We start from the raw sequence: 19,301 nt of genomic DNA on the forward strand, positions 1-19,301 counted from the left end.
CAATGAGTTAATAACCTAATTAATATACCAATATTTCTACTGCCGCATGCATATGTGAGAACCGGCTAGTAAATGGCTTCGGTAAAAGTATTAGGGGGACGAGCCATCATATAGTTTTGATTGTTAGTTAAATGTTTCCTCCGTCCCAAATCGTAGATTATTTTAATATATATATATATTATGTCTAGATACATAGCAAAAAGCTATAAATCTAAAAATGTTAAAATGATGGACGGACGGAGTAGAAACGTCCTTATGCATGCATACGAGAATGTTTTAAGTGAACTTGCATTGCGACTTAAGTTTGCTTGATTGGTTAAAGTAATGCCGACCCCAGTTATCATGATGTTGCACGCGTTAACTAACTACTGTCTCATGAGCTCAACGTAGGGTGATTTGATTGAGTAGCAGTTCTGCTCGCTGACTCATGGGACCCATCACATTCAAGAAAATTAACCAATGGAGAAGATAAATACTTTACATACTATTAGCAGTATCAAGTATCAATGCCTTTGATGGCCATCGCAGCATCACAGCAAGACTAAGTTTACATTACAAAATTGAGAAGCTCTCCTGCTTCTCTTAGAAAGAGACAACAAAAGTACAAAACTACAAAAAAAAAAGCATACTCATTGGAGCAATGATCATCTTCTTTGCCTCTCCTTTTGCCTTTTGTGATGGTTGCTATGATGCTATTGCTGCAGATTGCACACCCCACCTATAAATCCTCCCAGTGAAACCCAAAACAGGTTGCATCACAAAAGTATGGGAAAAAAAACCCTGAAATGTGTACTAATTATTCTAATATTATTGAGACTATTGGTACTTACCTTAATCTATTACCAACAGTGGACCATCTGCTCAATAAAGACAGAAAAATGTATATTGGGCCGGTAATCTATTTGGATTAAAGATACGTATCCAGGGCTGGCCACCATTTTTTCAAAGCAGCCACCTCTGATTCATGCAACGAATGAATCCAATATGCTACCGTTCATTCTTGAGCTGTGAAATGTTAATACATATGAAGCATAAGTATATCGCCAGGAGCCCAAAGCCCAGCGTCCTGTCCACCCTCATCCCTCTCCTGGGCAGCATCACCAAGGCCCACACAAGCCCAACGACCACAAAGCCCAGCGTCCGGTAAAGCCCGGACTCCCTCGGAATCTTCACTGTCTGCGGGTACCCGGCCCAGCACGAAAGCAGCAAGGACAGGCCGAGGCCCACGAGGACGTTGAACACCGGCCCGCCGTAGCAGCCGGACACGGCCACCTGCGCGCCGCAGGGGCCGCCGCGGGAGGCCACCGCAACGTTCGCGATGAGGTCGCCGAGCGAGTTTCCCCAGGCGAGCACGGTCACCCCCAGCGCCGCCGCGTCCACGTATAGTACGACGCTGGCCGAGACCAGCAGCGACAGGACCTCGTTGGCGATCACGTACGCCCACGCCACGCTCATGGCGAACCCGCCGGCGAGCCACGCGGCGAGGAACCGGGTCGGCGGGGCGGAGGGTTCCGTGGTGAGGAAGGCGAGGAGGCCCAGCGCGATGCCAACGAGGCCGCCGAGGAGGACGGCGGGGAACGGGCTCCCAGTGGCGCGGTGGCTGCAGAGGAAGGCCAGGAAGATGGGGGCGAGCGTGGCCGCGGTCACCGCGGTCGTCTTGCTCCACCGCTCCTTGCTCGCGTCTGGGATCGTCAGCCGCCGTGGGAGAGTCAGGGGAAGAGCTAGCACGCGCATGACGGTCCAGAACGTGCTCTTGTTGTTGCCGCCGCCGCTGATATTGTCGCCGGCGTAGTACTGGAGGAGAGGCGCGGCGGTGTCGGCGAGGAGTAGATCTCGAGCCTCCTGGTCGGTGTAGAACTTGGTCTCTATGACGCTGTGGAGCTCCGAGGAAGCGGCGGCGGGGCCGTGGTCCTCCTCTTCATCCTGGCGTCTGGTCCAGTGTTCCGGCGTAAACGCGACGGCGAGAACGTAGACGAGGTAGAGCGAGGCGAACGCTACGGCGCCCCAGATGCCGACCTCGCCCGCGGTGATGACGACGGCCACGGCGGCGAGGGCCAGGAGGAGGAAGGCCGCGTCCCGGAAGAAGCTGGCGCGGTCGACGGCGACACCCTGGCCGCCGGCGCGGAGGGCGACGACGCCGAGCACGGCGGCGGACACGAACATCGCGCCGCCGAGCACGCCGCTGAGCCCGACGGCGGCGGCCCCTCCGCCTCCGCCCTTGCCTCGGCCGTCGAAGGACGCGAGCGCGGAGAGCGCGTCGGGCGCGCCGTTCCCGAGCGAGAGCAGCGTGGCCCCGGCGATGGCCGGCGGCAGGCGGAGCAGGCGCGAGAGGCCCTCGAGGCTGGAGCAGAAGTAGGCCGCCGCCGTGTCCGCGAGCAGGTAGAAGAGCACGGCGAGCCACGCCGCCATCGCGGCGCAGCCCAGGGCGGGCCGGCGCTCGCCGCCGATAACGCAGTAGTAGAGGTAGAGGTAGTCGACGTACCCGCCGCGCGGGCGCGGGTAGCTGCGGCCTGGGTCAGACGCGGCCGCGGGGTAGTGGCACCTGCCCTCCGGGCCCCCGAGCCGCCTCACGCCTGTGCTGCCGCGGCCGCGCGCCTCGTTGGCCAGCTCGGAGGAGACATCGGCGGCGCCGACCGTGGCGCGCAGCGAGAGGCTGGAGGCGGGGAACAGGAGCGCGACGAGGGCGACGCCGAGGCAGACGGAAGCCGCCGCAGTAGAGGAAGGCCTCGCCATGCATGGCTCTAGCCTCCCGCGCCGGCCCGTGGGGGAAACTGGGGAGGATTATCCGAGCCCAAGCACCCCGTGGCGGTGCAAGAATCCGGGCGCGGACGCCACCGACGGCATGGACACGACACTACTGCCGGTGACCAAAAATCAGGTGCCCGATTTGGTAAGCTCGCCGTGATTGTGCCGTGTGATCTGCAGACGCGAGGCTTCGTTCCCTACCCGACCTTGGATCGTTTAGCGTGTGTCGGCATGTGTGGCCTTTGTCCAAGCAGACGAGTCGAACCTGTCGGCCAGTGGGTGAGTGAGTCGGAGAGGATGGCTACCGCCGCCCACGCGTGCGTCACGACCGACCGGTGGCGGAGAGGGTGGCAGCCGGGCAACGGCGGAACATGCGTGAATGTGATGTTGCGATGGTGCTTCTCAGGATCAGGTAGGAGTGTAGGACGCATGAATGACTTGGTTGAAGCACAGCCAGCGGCGTCACTCTCACAGATCTACGTTGTTTATTTTCATTTCGCTTTGTCTAGCTTTGAGATCTGAATTCGTCCATGTGGTTTGTCCCGTCCATAATCATAATCAATGGAGCGAATCAGGCACATCAATGGCTACAGTGAAGTGGCCAGCCCCACCACGCTGATGAGCACAGAGCAATCAGCACTAGGGACCAGAAGCAGCTGCACGCCAAGGGCAAGGGCAAGTTCAGGCTTTTTCAGATCTGGGAATGGGCACAGCAGGGAGCCAGGGAGGCATACGGTCCAGCGTCAAGGGGCAGTAGCGCCAGTGACCACACAAAAGTCCTAAAACCTGCAGCGGTGAAGGCGGACAATAACCAGCTTAAAAACAGCCTCTGATGAATCCGAGTAGCATCTACTGATAGACGTCACATGTGCAAGGACTTATATCATCTGCATTCTGATTTCTGCATCAGCAGATCTGTGTTAGATGGATAACGACTCCTGCCTCCCTGGGAACATGATCTGCGGAACAGCAAACGCTGGAAACCCAACCAACCTTAGCTGCGGCCTGCGGCAGCTCGAGATGATCATATGGATGGACAGCCATCCCATCATTGACAACAGTCCTGGATCGTGAGTTCTTGCCCTTGTGTTCTGCTCCGCGGCCTTCCGCGGCCTCGTCTCGTCGCTTCAGCTCACCCACCGGCTCCTGGCTTTCGGCGGTGTCTCCTCGTCGCCCTCCTCACCATGTTCCGTGTTGGAGTTGCTTAGCAACCTGTAACACTCAAGGATGCCACCACAGACAAGAGATAGAGGCAAGGGGTCAGTTATAGTGGGGCTAAAGGGTGTTTGGATACTAGGTGCTAAACTGTAGCAGTGTCACATCGAATGTTCGGATGCTAATTAGAAGGACTAAGGGGGTGTTTTCTTCCACTGACTTACTTTTAGCACGTGTCACATCGAATGTTTAGATACTAATTAGGAGTATTAAACGTAGACTATTTACAAAACCCATTACATAAGACGAATCTAAACGGCGAGACGAATCTATTAAGCCTAATTACGCCTAATTAATCCATCATTAACAAATGTTTACTGTAGCAACCCATTGTCGAATCATGGACTAATTAGGCTTAATAGATTCGTCTCGCCGTTTAGATTCGTCTTATGTAATGGATTTTGTAAATAGTCTACGTTTAATACTCCTAATTAGTATCTAAACATTCGATGTGACGGGTGCTAAAAATAAGTCAGTGGAAGAAAACGGGGCCTAAACATGAGCTAATTATAAAACTAATTGCAGAACCCCTATGCTAATTCGCGAGACGAATCTATTAAGCCTAATTAATCCATCATTAGCAAATGGTTACTGTAGCACCACATTGTCAAATCATGGACTAATTAGGCTTAATAGATTCGTCTAAAGAATTAGACTCCGTTTGTGCAATTAGTTTTGTAATTAGTCTATGTTTAATACTCCTAATTAGCATTCAAACATCCGATGTGACAGGTGCTAAACTTAAGCATGGGTATCCAAACACCCCCTAAAAATATGGGGCAATGGGTGCAAAATACTAACAGCTGGTGAAAATGGCAAAAGGCATCAGTCTCAATATTTAGTGGAATTTGATGGACTGGTTCCTTGGAGTGCAAATGTGCAAGGGAGCAATTTGCAGGTAACGAAAAAGGTCAAACCTTGCCATATCCACAATCCACCAAAGTCTTAAGTATTCAAAACCAGCCCAGATCCCTTAAAATTACCTCTACAGATTATTGCAAATCCTAGGTGGGCAGTTCCAATTACTTTAATCGGCTATGTACACTAATCTAGTTTCATTGATTGCGCTCTTACAACCACAACTAGAGAGGCACTTGCATCAAATATGGAACGAATCAAGACAAAAGCTGCAAGTAAACTAAAAGGCTTCTTCTACAAAAGGATTCAACATATTATCATACTTCACAAAACTTAGCAAGTGCATAAAAAAGTTCTAGACTACTAACAATGAACTTTCAATAGCTTTAAGTGATCAAAGTAAAAAATTCTTTAATGTAACAAATTGACAATGAAAACAGCTCAATGAGTAGTGGAAAATCTGCCATCAAACTCCATAGATCTCCAAAGAATTATGGGGGTTTCAATATTTTTTCAGGTATGCACAACCACCAAGGACAGGCATGCATAGCATCCTTCAGAATGGTTGAAGAAGATGAAACGCTAAAACTACAATAAAAAATCAGAACCTAAAATTGATTGCAATTTTTTCGAGATAAACACTTTGTTGGGGTCGTGTGTGGGTTGGGGTATGCAAGTGCATGCATGCAGGCTCACCACCTTTTAGGGCACAACTGCTTGGGGTTCAAAACAAGGCCCTCCTTTATTGATCATGTTTAGACTACATCTGAGTATGTGACATAAAAGTATTTGTGGGAGCAGGTGGGTTCACTAAGATAATTCTCAAGGTGTGTGCTAATATGTAATTATGTACAAAGCATATATATTGGGAATTAACCTTTGCTTTTAATAATTCTGAACTTTGACACTGGAATATGGACAGAAAAAAAAAACAGTTCATAAACAAACCAAAGAAATAAATATTGGATTTTCATGTTTCTATCTGTGCTGTTGTTGTCACTGTGTAGAATTGTAGATGGATAATTTCCTCAGCGTTTCTAGTTGCTAGCATCTTCTGTGGTTATACCACTCTGGATAATCTCCTTAATGAAATGCCTCAACTGAGATAAAACAGTTTGGCAGATAATATACATGGAGCCATGGAGGCAAAGCGAGAAAAACACAAAAGGCATTTTCACTCACCTATACACATGATTGACCTCGAATTAGCACCTGATAAGATGCAGTCAGCTTGTTGAAAGCATAAAAGAACTTCGATATCATGAGGGGCATAAGAACTCCATCCCTGTTCCTGCAAACAAATTTTGCGAGGAGCACAAAATATTCTTTTCAATGTTTAGGACATATTACAATCCAACATGCAACATATTTACAAATAGGGAAGATACTTGGTGATAACAGAGCATATCATTACCTAAGATTAATATAAAATTGCAGCATGTAAACACCAGCATGCCATGTTGTGTATATTCATTTGTCAAATCAAATAGCTTCAGGGAAAATAGAACCCATATCTGGCATAAGAAGCGAAACCATTAAATTCGATATATAGAAGCGCAGCAGGGTCTCAAAACTGGCATAAATTCAGTAAACAGATGGAAGTAGGACAGTAATAGATCCATTCCTCAATCTCGACCTACAGATAACTAAATAAACTAATACAGCCACTGCAACTGCATAATAGCGATACCTACCTAGGTACTACTTTCTGTACTTTAAATTGGCATATATCAAAATATACAAAATAGCATATCATATGATACCAAAGGGCACTGGAGCATATTATCTTTTAAGTTTTAACTGAAATCATGCACAGTAGTAATAACAAAAGCAACAAGGGGTTCCCACCACTCTACAATCATATAGAATCAGTCATGCGAGTAACACAACTCCTCATTTGAACCACATGTATGTACGACTAGTGGAGCCGCACGTGCCACAGGCACGTGTTTAAACCTAGTAAACAAAATTTTATATTCATAAAAAATATAGTAGACAATAATTTTATATCTATAACAAAGATGTACATCATTCAAGTCTAATGACTAACTATATAAATTGTAGTTGAATCTGTACTTGTAATCGCAATTATATAAACTTTGTTAAATTAATTAATCCTTTACACAATATTATCATTTTACAGATGTCTAACATGAGGATGGATCACTTTTGCTTAAAATATGAAATTGATACCATCAACACATAGACAGATCAGCCCTAATTTTATTTGCACTCACTAAATGAGTAAATGACCCGTGCGTTGCTATAGGCAATAAAATCATATTAGCCTATTTTGTTCTCATGAAAAACGTATAACTATTTGTAAAATAATCATATCTTTTGCAATACCAAATGAATATTTCTTGATCTTACTTTCTATACTTCCCACTCATTTCATCCGCCTGTTTAACTTTCTTTAACCAAAAGATGGTCATCAGACCAGAACAAAAGAGCACCAAGATATTACTATTGGCCATACAAATCAAAATCTATGAAGAGACTGTTAACTATTATAAAATTAACATTCATAGAATGGTATGATCGCCAACCAACTTACAAGGCATAGAAAGGGTTAAATCCTCTTGTAACGATAAAAATGTTGAATTGTTTTCAAGGAACAAAACATTAGAACACCAAATCAGAAATTGGCCTCTTAATGCTGTTCTGTGACAAGTACATAAATTGACCGTGTTGGTGCGAGCCTAGACTGTCTTCTCATTAAGGTGGATCCAACGTGAATCTAAAGCCAAATAGTTTGTACAGCACATTGTTACAAATGAGCTGGCTTCCCCACCTTGATCTTAATCTACCATTGATCACGTCATTTCAAAACCAGAATACTATTTGTACACGCAGACATTATTCCATGATCTCTTGATCATGTACACAATAGTAGGTCTCACCGCGTCCATACACTTTCACCACAGCTCTTAATACAATGTACAGATCCATGACAAACATATTGTGGCTTCTTGACAGAAAGATGTAGCTGATGTGCCATCTACGAAACTAAAAAACGGGTGCCAAAAGAGAACCAGTGATGAGCGATGCAAACCTTGCATAGAAATGGAAGCGTATTCAGTAATGATAGATAACTTACCATGTGCAGAAGCATCTATATTTATGTATGATGGATCCCTTGAAATACTTTTCTGACTTCATTGAAAAAACCATGTTATTGGGAATCTGCTGGTATGGCGTGAAATCGGAGTCAGGTAAAGATAATAGTCATACCCTGATACGGTGATACCCAAGTTACTGAGGTTCACTGGGTGGGAAGGAAGCTTAACAAATGACATTCTATTATATTATATATTTAATTGCAATACGAATCAACAGTTATATTATATATTTAATGATCTGCAAGTTTTTAACCTTGTAAAATAACTATTTATGGACAATCAAGAAAATATTTCTCGTGCAAAAACAAATCAGTTTTAGCTAGGAAAAGCAAATGTTCCTAAAAAATGAGGACAGGCTGCAAACCTGAACATTGTGGGAGCTCAGAATTTACCTGCTTTCGAACCGTTTTTTGTTTGCCTCACTGGACACCTGCAGATTACACAGTAACCATTTCTGGGTCAGGTACTCGGAGAGGAAGAAAATTAATGATCCAGTCAAACATGAACACTTTTCAAGGGAATATAACACAGGACGTTAGTGCCAAATTATGGAATATGTCCTTACAAAGAGTATTTCGCTAACTGGACAGTTGCAGGAACCTTACTACGGAACAGGGGAAGGTCAAATTTCACCATTTATATTAAACTATTTACGTGGAACACAAACAAGGATGCCTTGATTTCATATATGACCGGCAAGGAGATGATTACCTTACCAGATGCCACAAAGCATTGTGGCTGAATGTGGAGGGAGAGAGAGAGAGAGAGAGAGAGAGAGAGAGAGATGCCCCCACAAACATTCATGAATCCACCTGGTGTAGTAGCAGATGACATGCTACCAGAAAGCTCAGTAGAGGCGCTATGATATCCCTACTCAAAGATTGCCATGGCAACAAGACAGACAGTTTTGGTTGGAATGAACAGAAAATATTTCAAAGTACATGATGTAATTACAAAATACATTAACAAAATGGAGGAGCTTCTGTGCTACTTAATAGTGTAGTATAAAACTATGTGCGATTCTGACTCTGCCCTGCCAGAAGAAGGATTGATTTATGGAAATAAAGTTGCCCTGCGTATAAGCTAGAACACATTTAGTATCAAGTATCAACTCTCAACAATATAGCAGTAAATAGCTTTTTCCAACTTTATCAAAAGAAAATTAAGAATAAAGTATACTATGAAATGGTATAAAAAACCACATGGATTATGAGTACCTTTCATATTGACTTGAGGTTCATCGAGAACAATCATATAGAGCCAGTCATGCGTGTGTAACACAGTTCCTCATTTGAACCACATGTTTGTATGATAACCGACAACACAATTCCGCATGCATACATATGTGGGAAAAAAACACTGGATGATCTCTGATAAATGGAACAGCGGTTGCAACCAAAATAATAATGGAGAAGTGTATTCATTATGATCTAAATATCTAGATAGTGTCCAACTTGAAAAGTTTCAGTGCAGAACAGCACTAATTAATTCATTTTATGACTGAAAACTTTTCGAGTTGGAGCCAATTCAGAATGCTACTTGTTGCCGATCTTCAGAAGAGGTAGGATCTAATTGGTCTTTGGATGCAGTTTCATATTCACCACGGGGACCATTAAATCCTTGCGTACCATAGGATGCCCTGTATCCAGTGCTGTAATGATGGTCCGTTTGAGCTCCAAAACGTGGTGGGCCTTTAGAATTGTCATTCCTCGGCTGCCCATACGAACCACCAAACTTGGATTCACCTTCAGCTGTGCCTACAGCAGTCTGCCCATGACGAGCTACAAAATTTGATTGTTGCTGCACATGAGGAAACCCATTGTCATTTTGGACCTGTGGCATACCAAAACCTGCCTGGTGATGTGGTAAATGAGAAGCATGTTGCAGCCCTTGAGCACCGCCATACCCCAGTTGCCCTTGGGGTGATTCACCTTCAGCTGTGCCTACAGCAGTCTGCCCATGACGAGCTACAGAATTTGATTGTTGCTGCACATGAGGAAACCCATTGTTATTTTGGACCTGTGGCATACCAAAATCTGCTTGGTGATGTGGTAAATGAGAAGCATGTTGCAGCCCTTGAGCACTGCCATACCCCAGTCGCCCTTGGGGTGATCCATAACCACTCTGGCTCCAATGGGTACCATGTGAAGACTGGCTTTGGGAAGCCACATATGCAGGTGGTGAATGTGCTACTTGATTTCCAAATCCTACTTGTTCTTGGTGAGGTGCAAAACCGTATCCTGACTGAGGCAGCTGCGAACCATACCCCACTTGTGATGGATGGTTGCTATACCCTGGTACACCCTGAGAAGCACCAAACTGTGCCTGTGGTGGTTGAGGGGGACCAACTACAGCCTGTACAGGCTGGGGTGCGCCATATCCTGGGTGCTGCGCTTGAGGAGCACCAAAACCTGAATGCCATTGCCGAGATGAGTCAAAACCAGGCTGCTGATTTTTAGTGTCCTTAAATGCTGGCTGTTGCGGCTGAGAGTAACCAAATCCAAGCTGCACCGGTGAAGCTGAGCTAAAGCCAGGCTGTCTCCCTTGAGAAACACCAACTGCATTGTGAGGGCGATACTCTGTCCTCGGCTGATTCTCTGTCCTTGGCTGAGGTGTTGGCAAAGGCTTTTCTTCAAAAGCTTTCTCGATTTCTTCCTGGCGATTGGACTTCTTGAAAATGTCAATAACAGACTCACGGAACTCTTGAGGAGGCTCAACAGCACCCCTTGCCATGTCCATCACTAGGTCCCGTGCTCGATCCAAGTCCCCTGCCTTGCATAAGGCTTTGACAAGGATTTCAAAGGTTGTTGTGTTTGGCTTGATCTCCTTGTCAGGCATCCTCCCATACACCTTCAAGGCATCATCAATCCGGCCAGCTTCCGTAAGTCCTTTAAACATGAGGTTGAAGAAACCGATATTAAACTTTGGCCCATGCTCCCTCCCATCTGCCATTTTGTGGAAATACTGCATTGTATCTTCCACACGGGCTTCCTTGAAGCACGAGTCGACAAGGTAAGTGTAGGTGTATACATCTGGAAGGACCGATTTGGTCTCCATCTCTTCAAAGAGCTTCTCTGCCTCAGCAAGCATCCCGTTCTCACATAGCTTGCCAATGATGTTGTTGAAGCAACCAACATCCATCTGAACATTCTTCCTGGGCTGGCGGTGAAATACCTCAATTGCCTCCTCAAACTTGCCCTCCTTGAAGCACTGGTTGACCATGACATTGTAGGACTCAGCGTTGATGCCAATGAAGGTTGGTGGTGTGTGGTTGTCCATCATGGTCTCCCACAGTTCGTTGGCCTCCTTGTGCTTGCCGTGCTTGAAGAGCATCTCGAGCAGGACGTTGCAGGTGGCCGGTGTCATCTTGAAGCCCCGCTGGAGCAGGGACTGGTAGTTGTCCATGGCCTCCTTGTCCTTACCCTGCTTCCAGTAGCCCTCCATGAAGGTGGTGTGGACGACGCCGTCATAGACAGCGCACCTCTCCGTGAGCTCGTTGAAGAGCTCGAAGGCCTTGTCCCAGTCGTCCAGGTCGATGTAGCCGGCGATGAGGTTGTTGTAGACGAGTGAGTCAGCGCCAGCCCCGCGGTTGAGCATCTCGCGGAGGAGGTCGAGGGCGTCACGGATTCGTCCGGCAGCAACGAGGCCCTTGGTGAGGTGCCGGAAGGTAACGGAGGAGGGGGAGAAGGGCGCCGACGAGAGCATGTCGCGGTACACCTGCATCGCGTCGTCGACGCGGACGGCCTCGCAGTGGGCGAGGATGAGGGTGTTGTAGGAGACGATGTTGGGGACGATGTTGGAGCGGCGGAAGAAGAACTCGAAGAGAGCGACGGCGTCGTCGTGGCGCCCGGCGCGGACCATGGCCGCGGCGACGGCGTTGCAGGTGAAAACGGTGGGCCGGACGCGGGAGGAGACGGCGGCGCGGGCGGCGACGGAGGCGCCGTCGAGATCCCCCGAGCGGATGAGGGACTGGACGCGGTTGTGGAGGCTGAGGCGCGGGCCGACGAGGGCGGAGGTGGTGTCGGGTTGGCGAGGCGCGTTGGGGTCCCGCGGGGGAGGCGGCCCGCGGCGGATGGCGTTCAGCGGCGGCTCGATGCGGAGGCGGCGCTTGCGGCGGCGGCGCTCGGCGGCGGCCTCCTCGGCGGAGGAGAAGGCGAAGTGACGGCGGCCCATGGGGGTGAGGAGCCCCGCTAGGGTAGGTGGTGATGATGAGCCGATCGCTGGGGTGGGGAAGGGCGAGGGGTGGAGGTTGGACAGGCGTCGGAGGAGCAGGAGACGGCGGTAGAGCGCCATGTCCCCCTTCGCGCAGCAAGCCTTTCCTTGGCGGTGGTGGTGGGCGGCGGCGGCGGAAAGAAGGAAGACGGGCGTGGTGTGGGCGTGCGAGCGTGCGGCGCCGGCGGCGGCCAGCAAGTAACCCAGTAAAACCCTCGCTGGGAGCTGGCACGGGCCGCAAGTATTCTCGGGCTGGGAAATGGGTCGTGCGTAGTAGTGAGTGAAGAGAAAAAAAATGCGGCCCATATATGCCCATTTTCCAATTTCAAGGAATTCCTTCGTCTCACACACGCGCAACGGCCCCGCGGCCCGCTAATAGCTCAGACAAACCAAAAAAGTTCCATTTGCGCTCGCATACTACAGTTAGGTCCACCTGGTACTATGTTCTGGCAAAACTCGCAAACTTCTACGATTGCATGATCCTCTGCTTTGTTGAGAAGTGTCCGACGTATTTCCACAATCCTCTGCTCCTCTCGTTCCTGACTCGAGAAATCAACATGCCTATACACCCCCTAAGTTGAAGATGCTGTATCAATTGGTCCAGCAAATTTCCAAAAATCGAAACCGACAGAGAATCAAGGCACCAACATGTGATAAGCAATTCAATGTGACTGGAGGATTTCGTATTTTCATCACTAACAAAATGGATGATAACAAGAGATCATAGATGCAGGGGACCTGTGAGAAGAAGTCATATGTGCGGATGTGCCACAATCTCATTTTGCCTGTTACGCACAAAGTACCGGATGGTATGTATAGGCTACCTACATTGATTTGGTAGGTGATAAAATAGAGTTCGTCGGAGTTCTGGAGCTGCTACAGCTCACAGCAGTTCGCCAATTACATCCAGAACGAGTCAGCGTAGCACTTGTTGGGCTTTCTGGCCCGATGGCCCCTTCCTCGTTGAGTTACTTCAGAAGCTTCTTCATCCTCGTCTCCCTTGCCGGCGCCGTCATCAGCAGGTGCAGCAGCAGCTTCAGGTTCAGGAGACTTGCCTTGTTCGGTCATCGATCCCTGCGGCGGTGTGTCGGCCGGCGGGTGGTCTTGGACTTGGTGGTGCGACGGCAGCGGCGGCGAGGACAGGGACGGGGGTGGAACATTGGCGAGGTGCCTGTTGTTGGCCATCCAGTTCCTGAGGGCGCACTCGGGGACGCCGACCTGGGCGCACAAGGCGTCGACGGCGCCGGCGCCGGCCTTCTGGATGCTCCACCCGACGCGGTACGCGAACTCCCGCATCCGCTTCCTCTGCTCCGCCGTGGTCTTGGTCCTCTTGATGATGGACCGCGGCGGTGGCGATGACGGGGGTGGAACCTTGGCAAGGCGCCTGTTGTTGGCCATCCAGTTCCTGAGGGCGCGCTCGGGGACGCCGACCTGGGCGCAGAAGGCGTCGACGGCGTCGGCGCCGGCCTTCTGGATGCTCCACCCGACGCGGTGCGCGAACTCCCACATCCGCTTCCTCTGCTCCGCCGTGGTCTTGGTCCTCTTGATGGTGGACCGCGGCGGTGGCGATGACGGGGGTGGAACCTTGGCAAGGCGCCTGTTGTTGGCCATCCAGTTCCTGAGGGCGCGCTCGGGGACGCCGACCTGGGCGCAGAAGGCGTCGACGGCGTCGGCGCCGGCCTTCTGGATGCTCCACCCGACGCGGTGCGCGAACTCCCACATTCGCCATCTCTGCTCCGCCGTGGTCTTCCTCTTGGTGATGATGAGCCGCGTCTTACTCGGCGGCGCCGGGGGCGCGGAGGCCGACCCCACGACCACCGGCTGCGCGTGGGGCTGGTGCGCGGTGGAGAGGCCGCGCGAGGACTCGCCCAGCGCGGCGGGGGCGGAGGACGGGGACGCGGGAGCGAGCGACGGGCGCGTCTGCATCAGTGACGGTGGCGCAGTGGAGAGGGGTAGCGCCGTGGCAGCGACTCCCTGGATCTTGACATGGTTTCCAGCTCCGGCGCCTGCCTGCCTCGTCGTCACAGGTGGCGTCTCGTCGCTGGAATTCGCCGGATTTGGCAGCACCTCCTCGTCGGCCTTGCCATCATCGTGCGTGTTGCCCGGCTGACCGTTAGCACTGAAATAAACCGCTGCAGAGCACCGAGGCAAAAGGGGGTCACTTCAGGGCTTCAGGTAGTTACAATAGGCAAGAGTACAATGGGCAAAAGGGGGTCAGTGATGAAGACGGCGAATGACTAAACAATGTCCATTTTTAGAGGAATTTGATAGAGGAGGTTCTGTTGAACACAAAGTTTGCGATGGTAAAAGGATTCAACAAAGTGACTTACCATCATATGATGCTTCAGAAAGCTTAACAAGTGCATCCAAAAGGTCCTTTTCTTGGACCTGATTCAGGAATAGTACAAAATGTCATCGAAGCAAAAAAGAATATTTGGGACGAGCATATGGATGCAAATCGAGCATTGCCATGCTGAGTTTTAAGGGGAATCTCACTTTGAGTATCGACTTTGCTTTCTCTAAATTAGCTGGATCTGGGTTCTCCCTAAGTAGTCTTTCAACCTACCAATAAGAAGATGGCTAAACATCATCAAACAAAGGCAGAAGAAATCCTTGTTACTTCATCTTTTGTGGAATGGAATTATCATGGGCCAAATGACCGAAGGAATACACAAATGGGATGGAAGAAAGAATAGAATACACTGTAACTAGTAGGAAATACGATACAGAATGATATAATTATGGAAAAGGCTATGTATGAAATCTTAATTTCTAAGACATGTCACAGTATAGAACAAAGTTTCCAAAAAGAAAAGAACAGAACAATGTCAAAAAAAAAAGAGAGGTTGGTAAGCAGTTGAACTTTTGAAGGAGTTCTCCTGCAGCCAAGTTGTCTTTGGACCGCAAGGATGAGTCATGTACCTCGTCTAGAAGGTTAGCAGTTGGGCAAAGGTTAATTATTTCAGAACCATGTTCCAAATCTGAGTCCTTATTCCTGCGCCTCTGATGCTTAATCCCATAGGTTTGGTCCATAACACCCAGACTTGTAGATGCCCTCATCCCAGGCACTTCAGCTTTCCTTTTCCCAGATTCTTGCCTATCATGATCAACACAGGAAGGAATTTGACCAGCATTTGATTCACTATGCTTTTCTTGAAAAATAGGAGATGAAGTACATCCAGACTTCACTTCACAGGATGTCGTCTCACTATCAAGTGTATCATTGGTGCGACCTTTCTGTCAACAAGTACAATCCACAAAAAGGTCCAGATTAGTAATAGGTGGACTATGAACACTACTACCAATTTGTTAAAAAAGTTATGATTTAACCATTTTGACAAAAAAGGTGTATAAATAACTATGACCAAAAATGTTATTAAACTATGAAGGCATAAAAAAATTTCATCATTTACAGTTGCACGCAACCAATAAAGGCACAGTAACGAAGAATGATAGATGACTTCCATAATGGTAGCATGCATGTCCTTTCCAACATCGTTATGGTTAAGCAGGGATAAGATAGCTACAGAAGAAACATTGGAAATGCAAATCAAGAATTCCAAATTGAATGCAAATATTTTGATAAAAGAGAAACATTGCATACCTCCATCACCGCAGAAACTGCCACTGGTAACTGATCAGAAGAGGCACATTTTAAGTATGCTAGTGCATGCCCGTTTACAGATTTAAACCTTTTAGCAGACACCACTTCATGGGGTTCAAAATAAGCTCCTTCTTTGGCCCCATTAGAGCTATCTGATATCCCAATGCCCCTGTTCCGGTAGCCATCACAATAAATGAGCATCAACTCGTTTAATTCTGTATAAGATTTTATTTGTGTGAAAACAAATAAACATTAACACCTTGTTGTGGACATGGAGTGCTCTGATATTGGTGACGGCTGCAACAGACTGAGGCAGCTTGTGGATGAAGTGGATATCTGTCCGGTTGAGCAAATCTTGTCATGAACCACAGCATGCGCATCAAAAGAAGGATTGGTCTTTCTAAGAACAGAAAAATTTGCCAAACTAAATTTCCTGCTCAATAAGAAGGTTAGGCATGTGAAACTGCAGAGAAGTAAAATCTTTTAATAAACATACACTTCATTCTGAGAATAAATGACTAGATATGCTCACCTCAAGGACTTGATATTCTCATTTGAACTGACCTTCACAAGAACTTCTTTATGCTCATTGTGTGATATTCTAAGCTCATTTCTCAGTTTAGTTAGAAGCTTGACCTGTGACTGTAAAAACATAGAGGTAAAGAGTACTGAAGAAAATATCTGATGGGACAATGCAAATTATGACATCTAAAATAATTAATGAGAAGTCACGTTATGGTGTGGAGCCATGGGCCGCATGGCCATGGACCAGCCCTCCCTTACGTACAGACCCAAGTGAACAATCACTATAAGGATGCAGAAATGAAGCAAGTTAATCATGACAAGGTGAGACAGAGGAAAAATAGCAGGTGCTCTCGGGAGCTACTGGCTAGTAGAGTTTGCCCTCAGCCAGGAGACCCAGGTTCGAGTCCTGCTTCCTTCTTAAATCAAACTGGGGGTGCTGTCAGCACCTTCCCGTCTCGTTTTTTTTTTCTTGAGACAGAGGAAAAATAATGAGAACAACCATTCCAGAAAAACACATACAACATATAATATCTCTGTCAAATCAGCAGAGTACAAAGTTATTACATCAATATGATTCAATTGATCCAGCAGTTTATATTTTCTATGATTTGAGTACTCGTATTTAGAACTTGTATACAAAAAAAGAGGAATACCAATGAGAGGTGGTTTGTCAAGGCAAAGAAAGCTCTTAAAACAGATGCATATGCTGACCGCTCCAAGCAGTGAATCTGAAATACAGTATCTCCAGCATCTGGTAATACACATGCAAGATCTGGAGTATCCTTCATAACTTCAGCATTGCAAGTGTTTCCTTTGGAGTGCAAGCCAGTACTGTGAAAAGAAATGCAGCAGTCCATATAAATTGTGTTGTACTATGTATACACACACGATGGTGGTCAGTACTTGGGAGAATTTGCATGTGCAAGGACTAAGCTAAGGATACGGGAACAGGGGAAATAGATATATAGGCCACATAGAAACATGAAATGGTGCTAGATACCAACATAGAGCATCAAATTTAAAAAGGTTAGAAAACTTGTACTGCGGAACATATGAGTTCACAATTCTTTCAATCAGTATATCTACATTTTATTCTGAGAAGAAATACTAGATATTTCACCTCAAAGAATTGATTTGCTTATTTGATCTGGCCTTCCCAAGACATTCTCTGTGTTCACTCTCCAATATTTTAAGCTCATTTCTCAGTTCCGCGAGACATCCGTGTTTGGCCTGTAAGATATCAAATGTAACTAGCATGTAAAACACGCATACGCAGCTGAAGAAATGCTAATCATGCTATCCAATCCAAGAAAATTCACCCGAACAATGTTTATATCTAAACATACTTATCAAAAAGGAGTGAATAAACAACAAGTACCCAGAATTTACATAAAAATCCAGAGATATATACCATATGATCATGTAGTGGTATAGAGCAACAGATCAGCATATTTTCCTAATATGTATTCGCAACTGAAATTATAGGAGTAAGAGGAAGTACCCTAGAGAGGAGGTCTGATTGAGCACAGAACGCTCTCAACACAGCAGCATATGCCGATCGCTCCAAGCAATGAATCTGAAATGCAGTGTCTGCAGCATTTGGTATTACACACACAACTAGTACAGAATCTCCCATAACTCCAGTATTACGAATGCTTCCTCTTCAAATCAACACTGCAAAATTCATGCACCCCTCAATATCAACTGATATGTAATGCCTGGTGGCTGACAAGACTGGAAATTTTCATAGCTTGGGATTGGGACAAGGGAAGCAATTCATTGCAATACAGTGATGAAGATAGCACACATAATTAAAATGGAAAATCAGGTTTATCGGAATTTCTTTTGGACTAAATAATAAATACGCACATTCGTGAGTAAAAAAAACAACAAATGTACTGAGTCGAACTCGGGACAATAGTTACTGCTGAATCCATCTGCACGGATGTTCTCGGCCATAATCTCAACTGCAGGTAGGGCCTTCCTGTTGAACTGTGTTATTGCAAGACCTACCAAGTTTTAAAACATATATCGCTCGGCGTATCCAGCATATTTACAGGAAACCATGCCAACTCCCTGCTCCTCTCGCTATCCCAGATCAGAAATTTTCATGCTTATACAGCTACACTGTTGCGGTGAAGCTATTGCATCGACTCTCCAGCAGGTCTCGAACTGAATTGGGGTGATTGGGGCTAGGAATCAGCTGGGAGCCGCCTCAATCGCCAGCATCAAGCAACACCACATCAACACTACACTATCGCGCGGTACATGCACGAACGCCCTTAAGCGTCACCAAATGAACATGAACAAGGGTTTAGAACCCTATCGGAGGAAGAAAAACCATCGGAAGCGGCGCACGGAAAGGGGAACAGGAGCGAGCGCCGCCACCACCGCATAGCAAATTAGCACTCACGCCGTGCACCGCTCGCGCCCCGCGATCGAGGCCGTAGCGCGGCGGGAGGAGACGGAGGGGAGAGCCGGAGAGGAGGTTGTCGTATACCTGCCTGCGGGGGCGGAGAGAGCGGCGGCGAGGCGGGGGCTATTCGGCGGCGGGTGGGCGACGAGGCCAGCAGGAGGCGGGGGAGGAGAGGCGAGGCCTGACGCTTCTCCTGTGTTGCTCCGGCCCCGAGGGCGATTTCAAAATTTTGAAATGGCCGCCGTCGGAAAGACGTGCTCCATTTTATTTCGTCTGATGAGGATTGAGGCGCATCCTGTTTTTCTTTTCTTTTTTGGAGGTACCGGACCCGGACGGGCCTGATGGGTCAGTCAACAATTTGGGACTGGCCCAGGCCCAAAATTTTTGAGCGACATGAAACTTGAGCAGTTGACTTCCGAAGTCTGTGAAATGCTCGAGTATAGACCGAAATGCCATCTAGCAATATCTCGGGGAAAAACGAGCAAGAATGAATAGCAAGGTGCAAATTTCAGTCAGTTCAACCGAACCATAGTCAGGGACGCTCACCTGAATCAGACGAAGCAGACACCTGAATCATAGAAAGGAGACACCTGAATCAGACCAA

At 47.6% G+C, this 19,301-nt stretch overlaps 3 protein-coding genes across 4 annotated transcripts; all 3 read right to left on the reverse strand.

Annotated features, from left to right (window-relative positions):
- Positions 1-865: 865 nt before the first annotated feature.
- On the reverse strand, positions 866-9,058 carry LOC117836000 (cation/calcium exchanger 1). Of its 2 annotated transcripts, XM_072290849.1 has the most exons (5): positions 8,333-9,058; positions 7,919-8,053; positions 6,233-7,827; positions 6,001-6,109; positions 866-3,957 (listed from the first exon to the last, which is right to left on the reverse strand). In XM_072290849.1, exon 5 carries the CDS (start codon positions 2,731-2,733, stop codon positions 988-990), a length of 1,746 nt encoding a protein of 581 aa, XP_072146950.1. In that variant the 5' UTR covers positions 2,734-3,957; positions 6,001-6,109; positions 6,233-7,827; positions 7,919-8,053; positions 8,333-9,058; the 3' UTR covers positions 866-987. The 2 variants fall into 2 exon arrangements, with proteins under 2 accessions (XP_072146950.1, XP_034571239.1); XM_034715348.2 differs by lacking the exons at positions 7,919-8,053; positions 8,333-9,058 and having other exon boundaries at positions 6,233-7,900.
- A 271-nt stretch (positions 9,059-9,329) lies between these two features.
- Positions 9,330-12,335, reverse strand: LOC117835999 (pentatricopeptide repeat-containing protein At1g10270). Its single transcript, XM_034715347.2, has one exon. It carries the CDS (start codon positions 12,231-12,233, stop codon positions 9,468-9,470), a length of 2,766 nt encoding a protein of 921 aa, XP_034571238.1. The 5' UTR covers positions 12,234-12,335; the 3' UTR covers positions 9,330-9,467.
- A 573-nt stretch (positions 12,336-12,908) lies between these two features.
- LOC117839170 (uncharacterized) lies at positions 12,909-19,225 on the reverse strand. Its single transcript, XM_034719440.2, has 11 exons — positions 18,782-19,225; positions 17,783-17,955; positions 17,402-17,511; positions 16,935-17,112; positions 16,289-16,398; positions 16,016-16,189; positions 15,757-15,925; positions 15,075-15,389; positions 14,649-14,714; positions 14,483-14,540; positions 12,909-14,284 (listed from the first exon to the last, which is right to left on the reverse strand). The coding sequence occupies exons 2-11, from the start codon at positions 17,915-17,917 to the stop codon at positions 13,053-13,055; spliced, it is 2,547 nt and encodes an 848-aa protein (XP_034575331.1). The 5' UTR covers positions 17,918-17,955; positions 18,782-19,225; the 3' UTR covers positions 12,909-13,052.
- Positions 19,226-19,301: the final 76 nt, after the last annotated feature.

The sequence above is a fragment of the Setaria viridis genome, chromosome 9 (genome assembly GCF_005286985.2).
Source record: "Setaria viridis chromosome 9, Setaria_viridis_v4.0, whole genome shotgun sequence".
In the NCBI taxonomy this organism is placed as follows: Eukaryota; Viridiplantae; Streptophyta; class Magnoliopsida; order Poales; family Poaceae; genus Setaria; species Setaria viridis.

What these genes read in the sequence shown, in the direction of transcription:
- LOC117836000 (XM_072290849.1), bottom strand. Translation starts at nt 2,733, where the DNA reads ATGGCGAGGCCTTCCTCTACTGCGGCGGCTTCCGTCTGCCTCGGCGTC.
- LOC117835999 (XM_034715347.2), bottom strand. Translation starts at nt 12,233, where the DNA reads ATGGCGCTCTACCGCCGTCTCCTGCTCCTCCGACGCCTGTCCAACCTC.
- LOC117839170 (XM_034719440.2), bottom strand. Translation starts at nt 17,917, where the DNA reads ATGGGAGATTCTGTACTAGTTGTGTGTGTAATACCAAATGCTGCAGAC. An exon ending in AAGCAAATCAATTCTTTGAG is followed by an intron (nt 17,113 to 17,401) that starts GTGAAATATCTA and finishes TTCTTTTCACAG; the next exon opens with TACTGGCTTGCACTCCAAAG. An exon ending in CACTCCATGTCCACAACAAG is followed by an intron (nt 15,926 to 16,015) that starts GTGTTAATGTTT and finishes CTACCGGAACAG; the next exon opens with GGGCATTGGGATATCAGATA.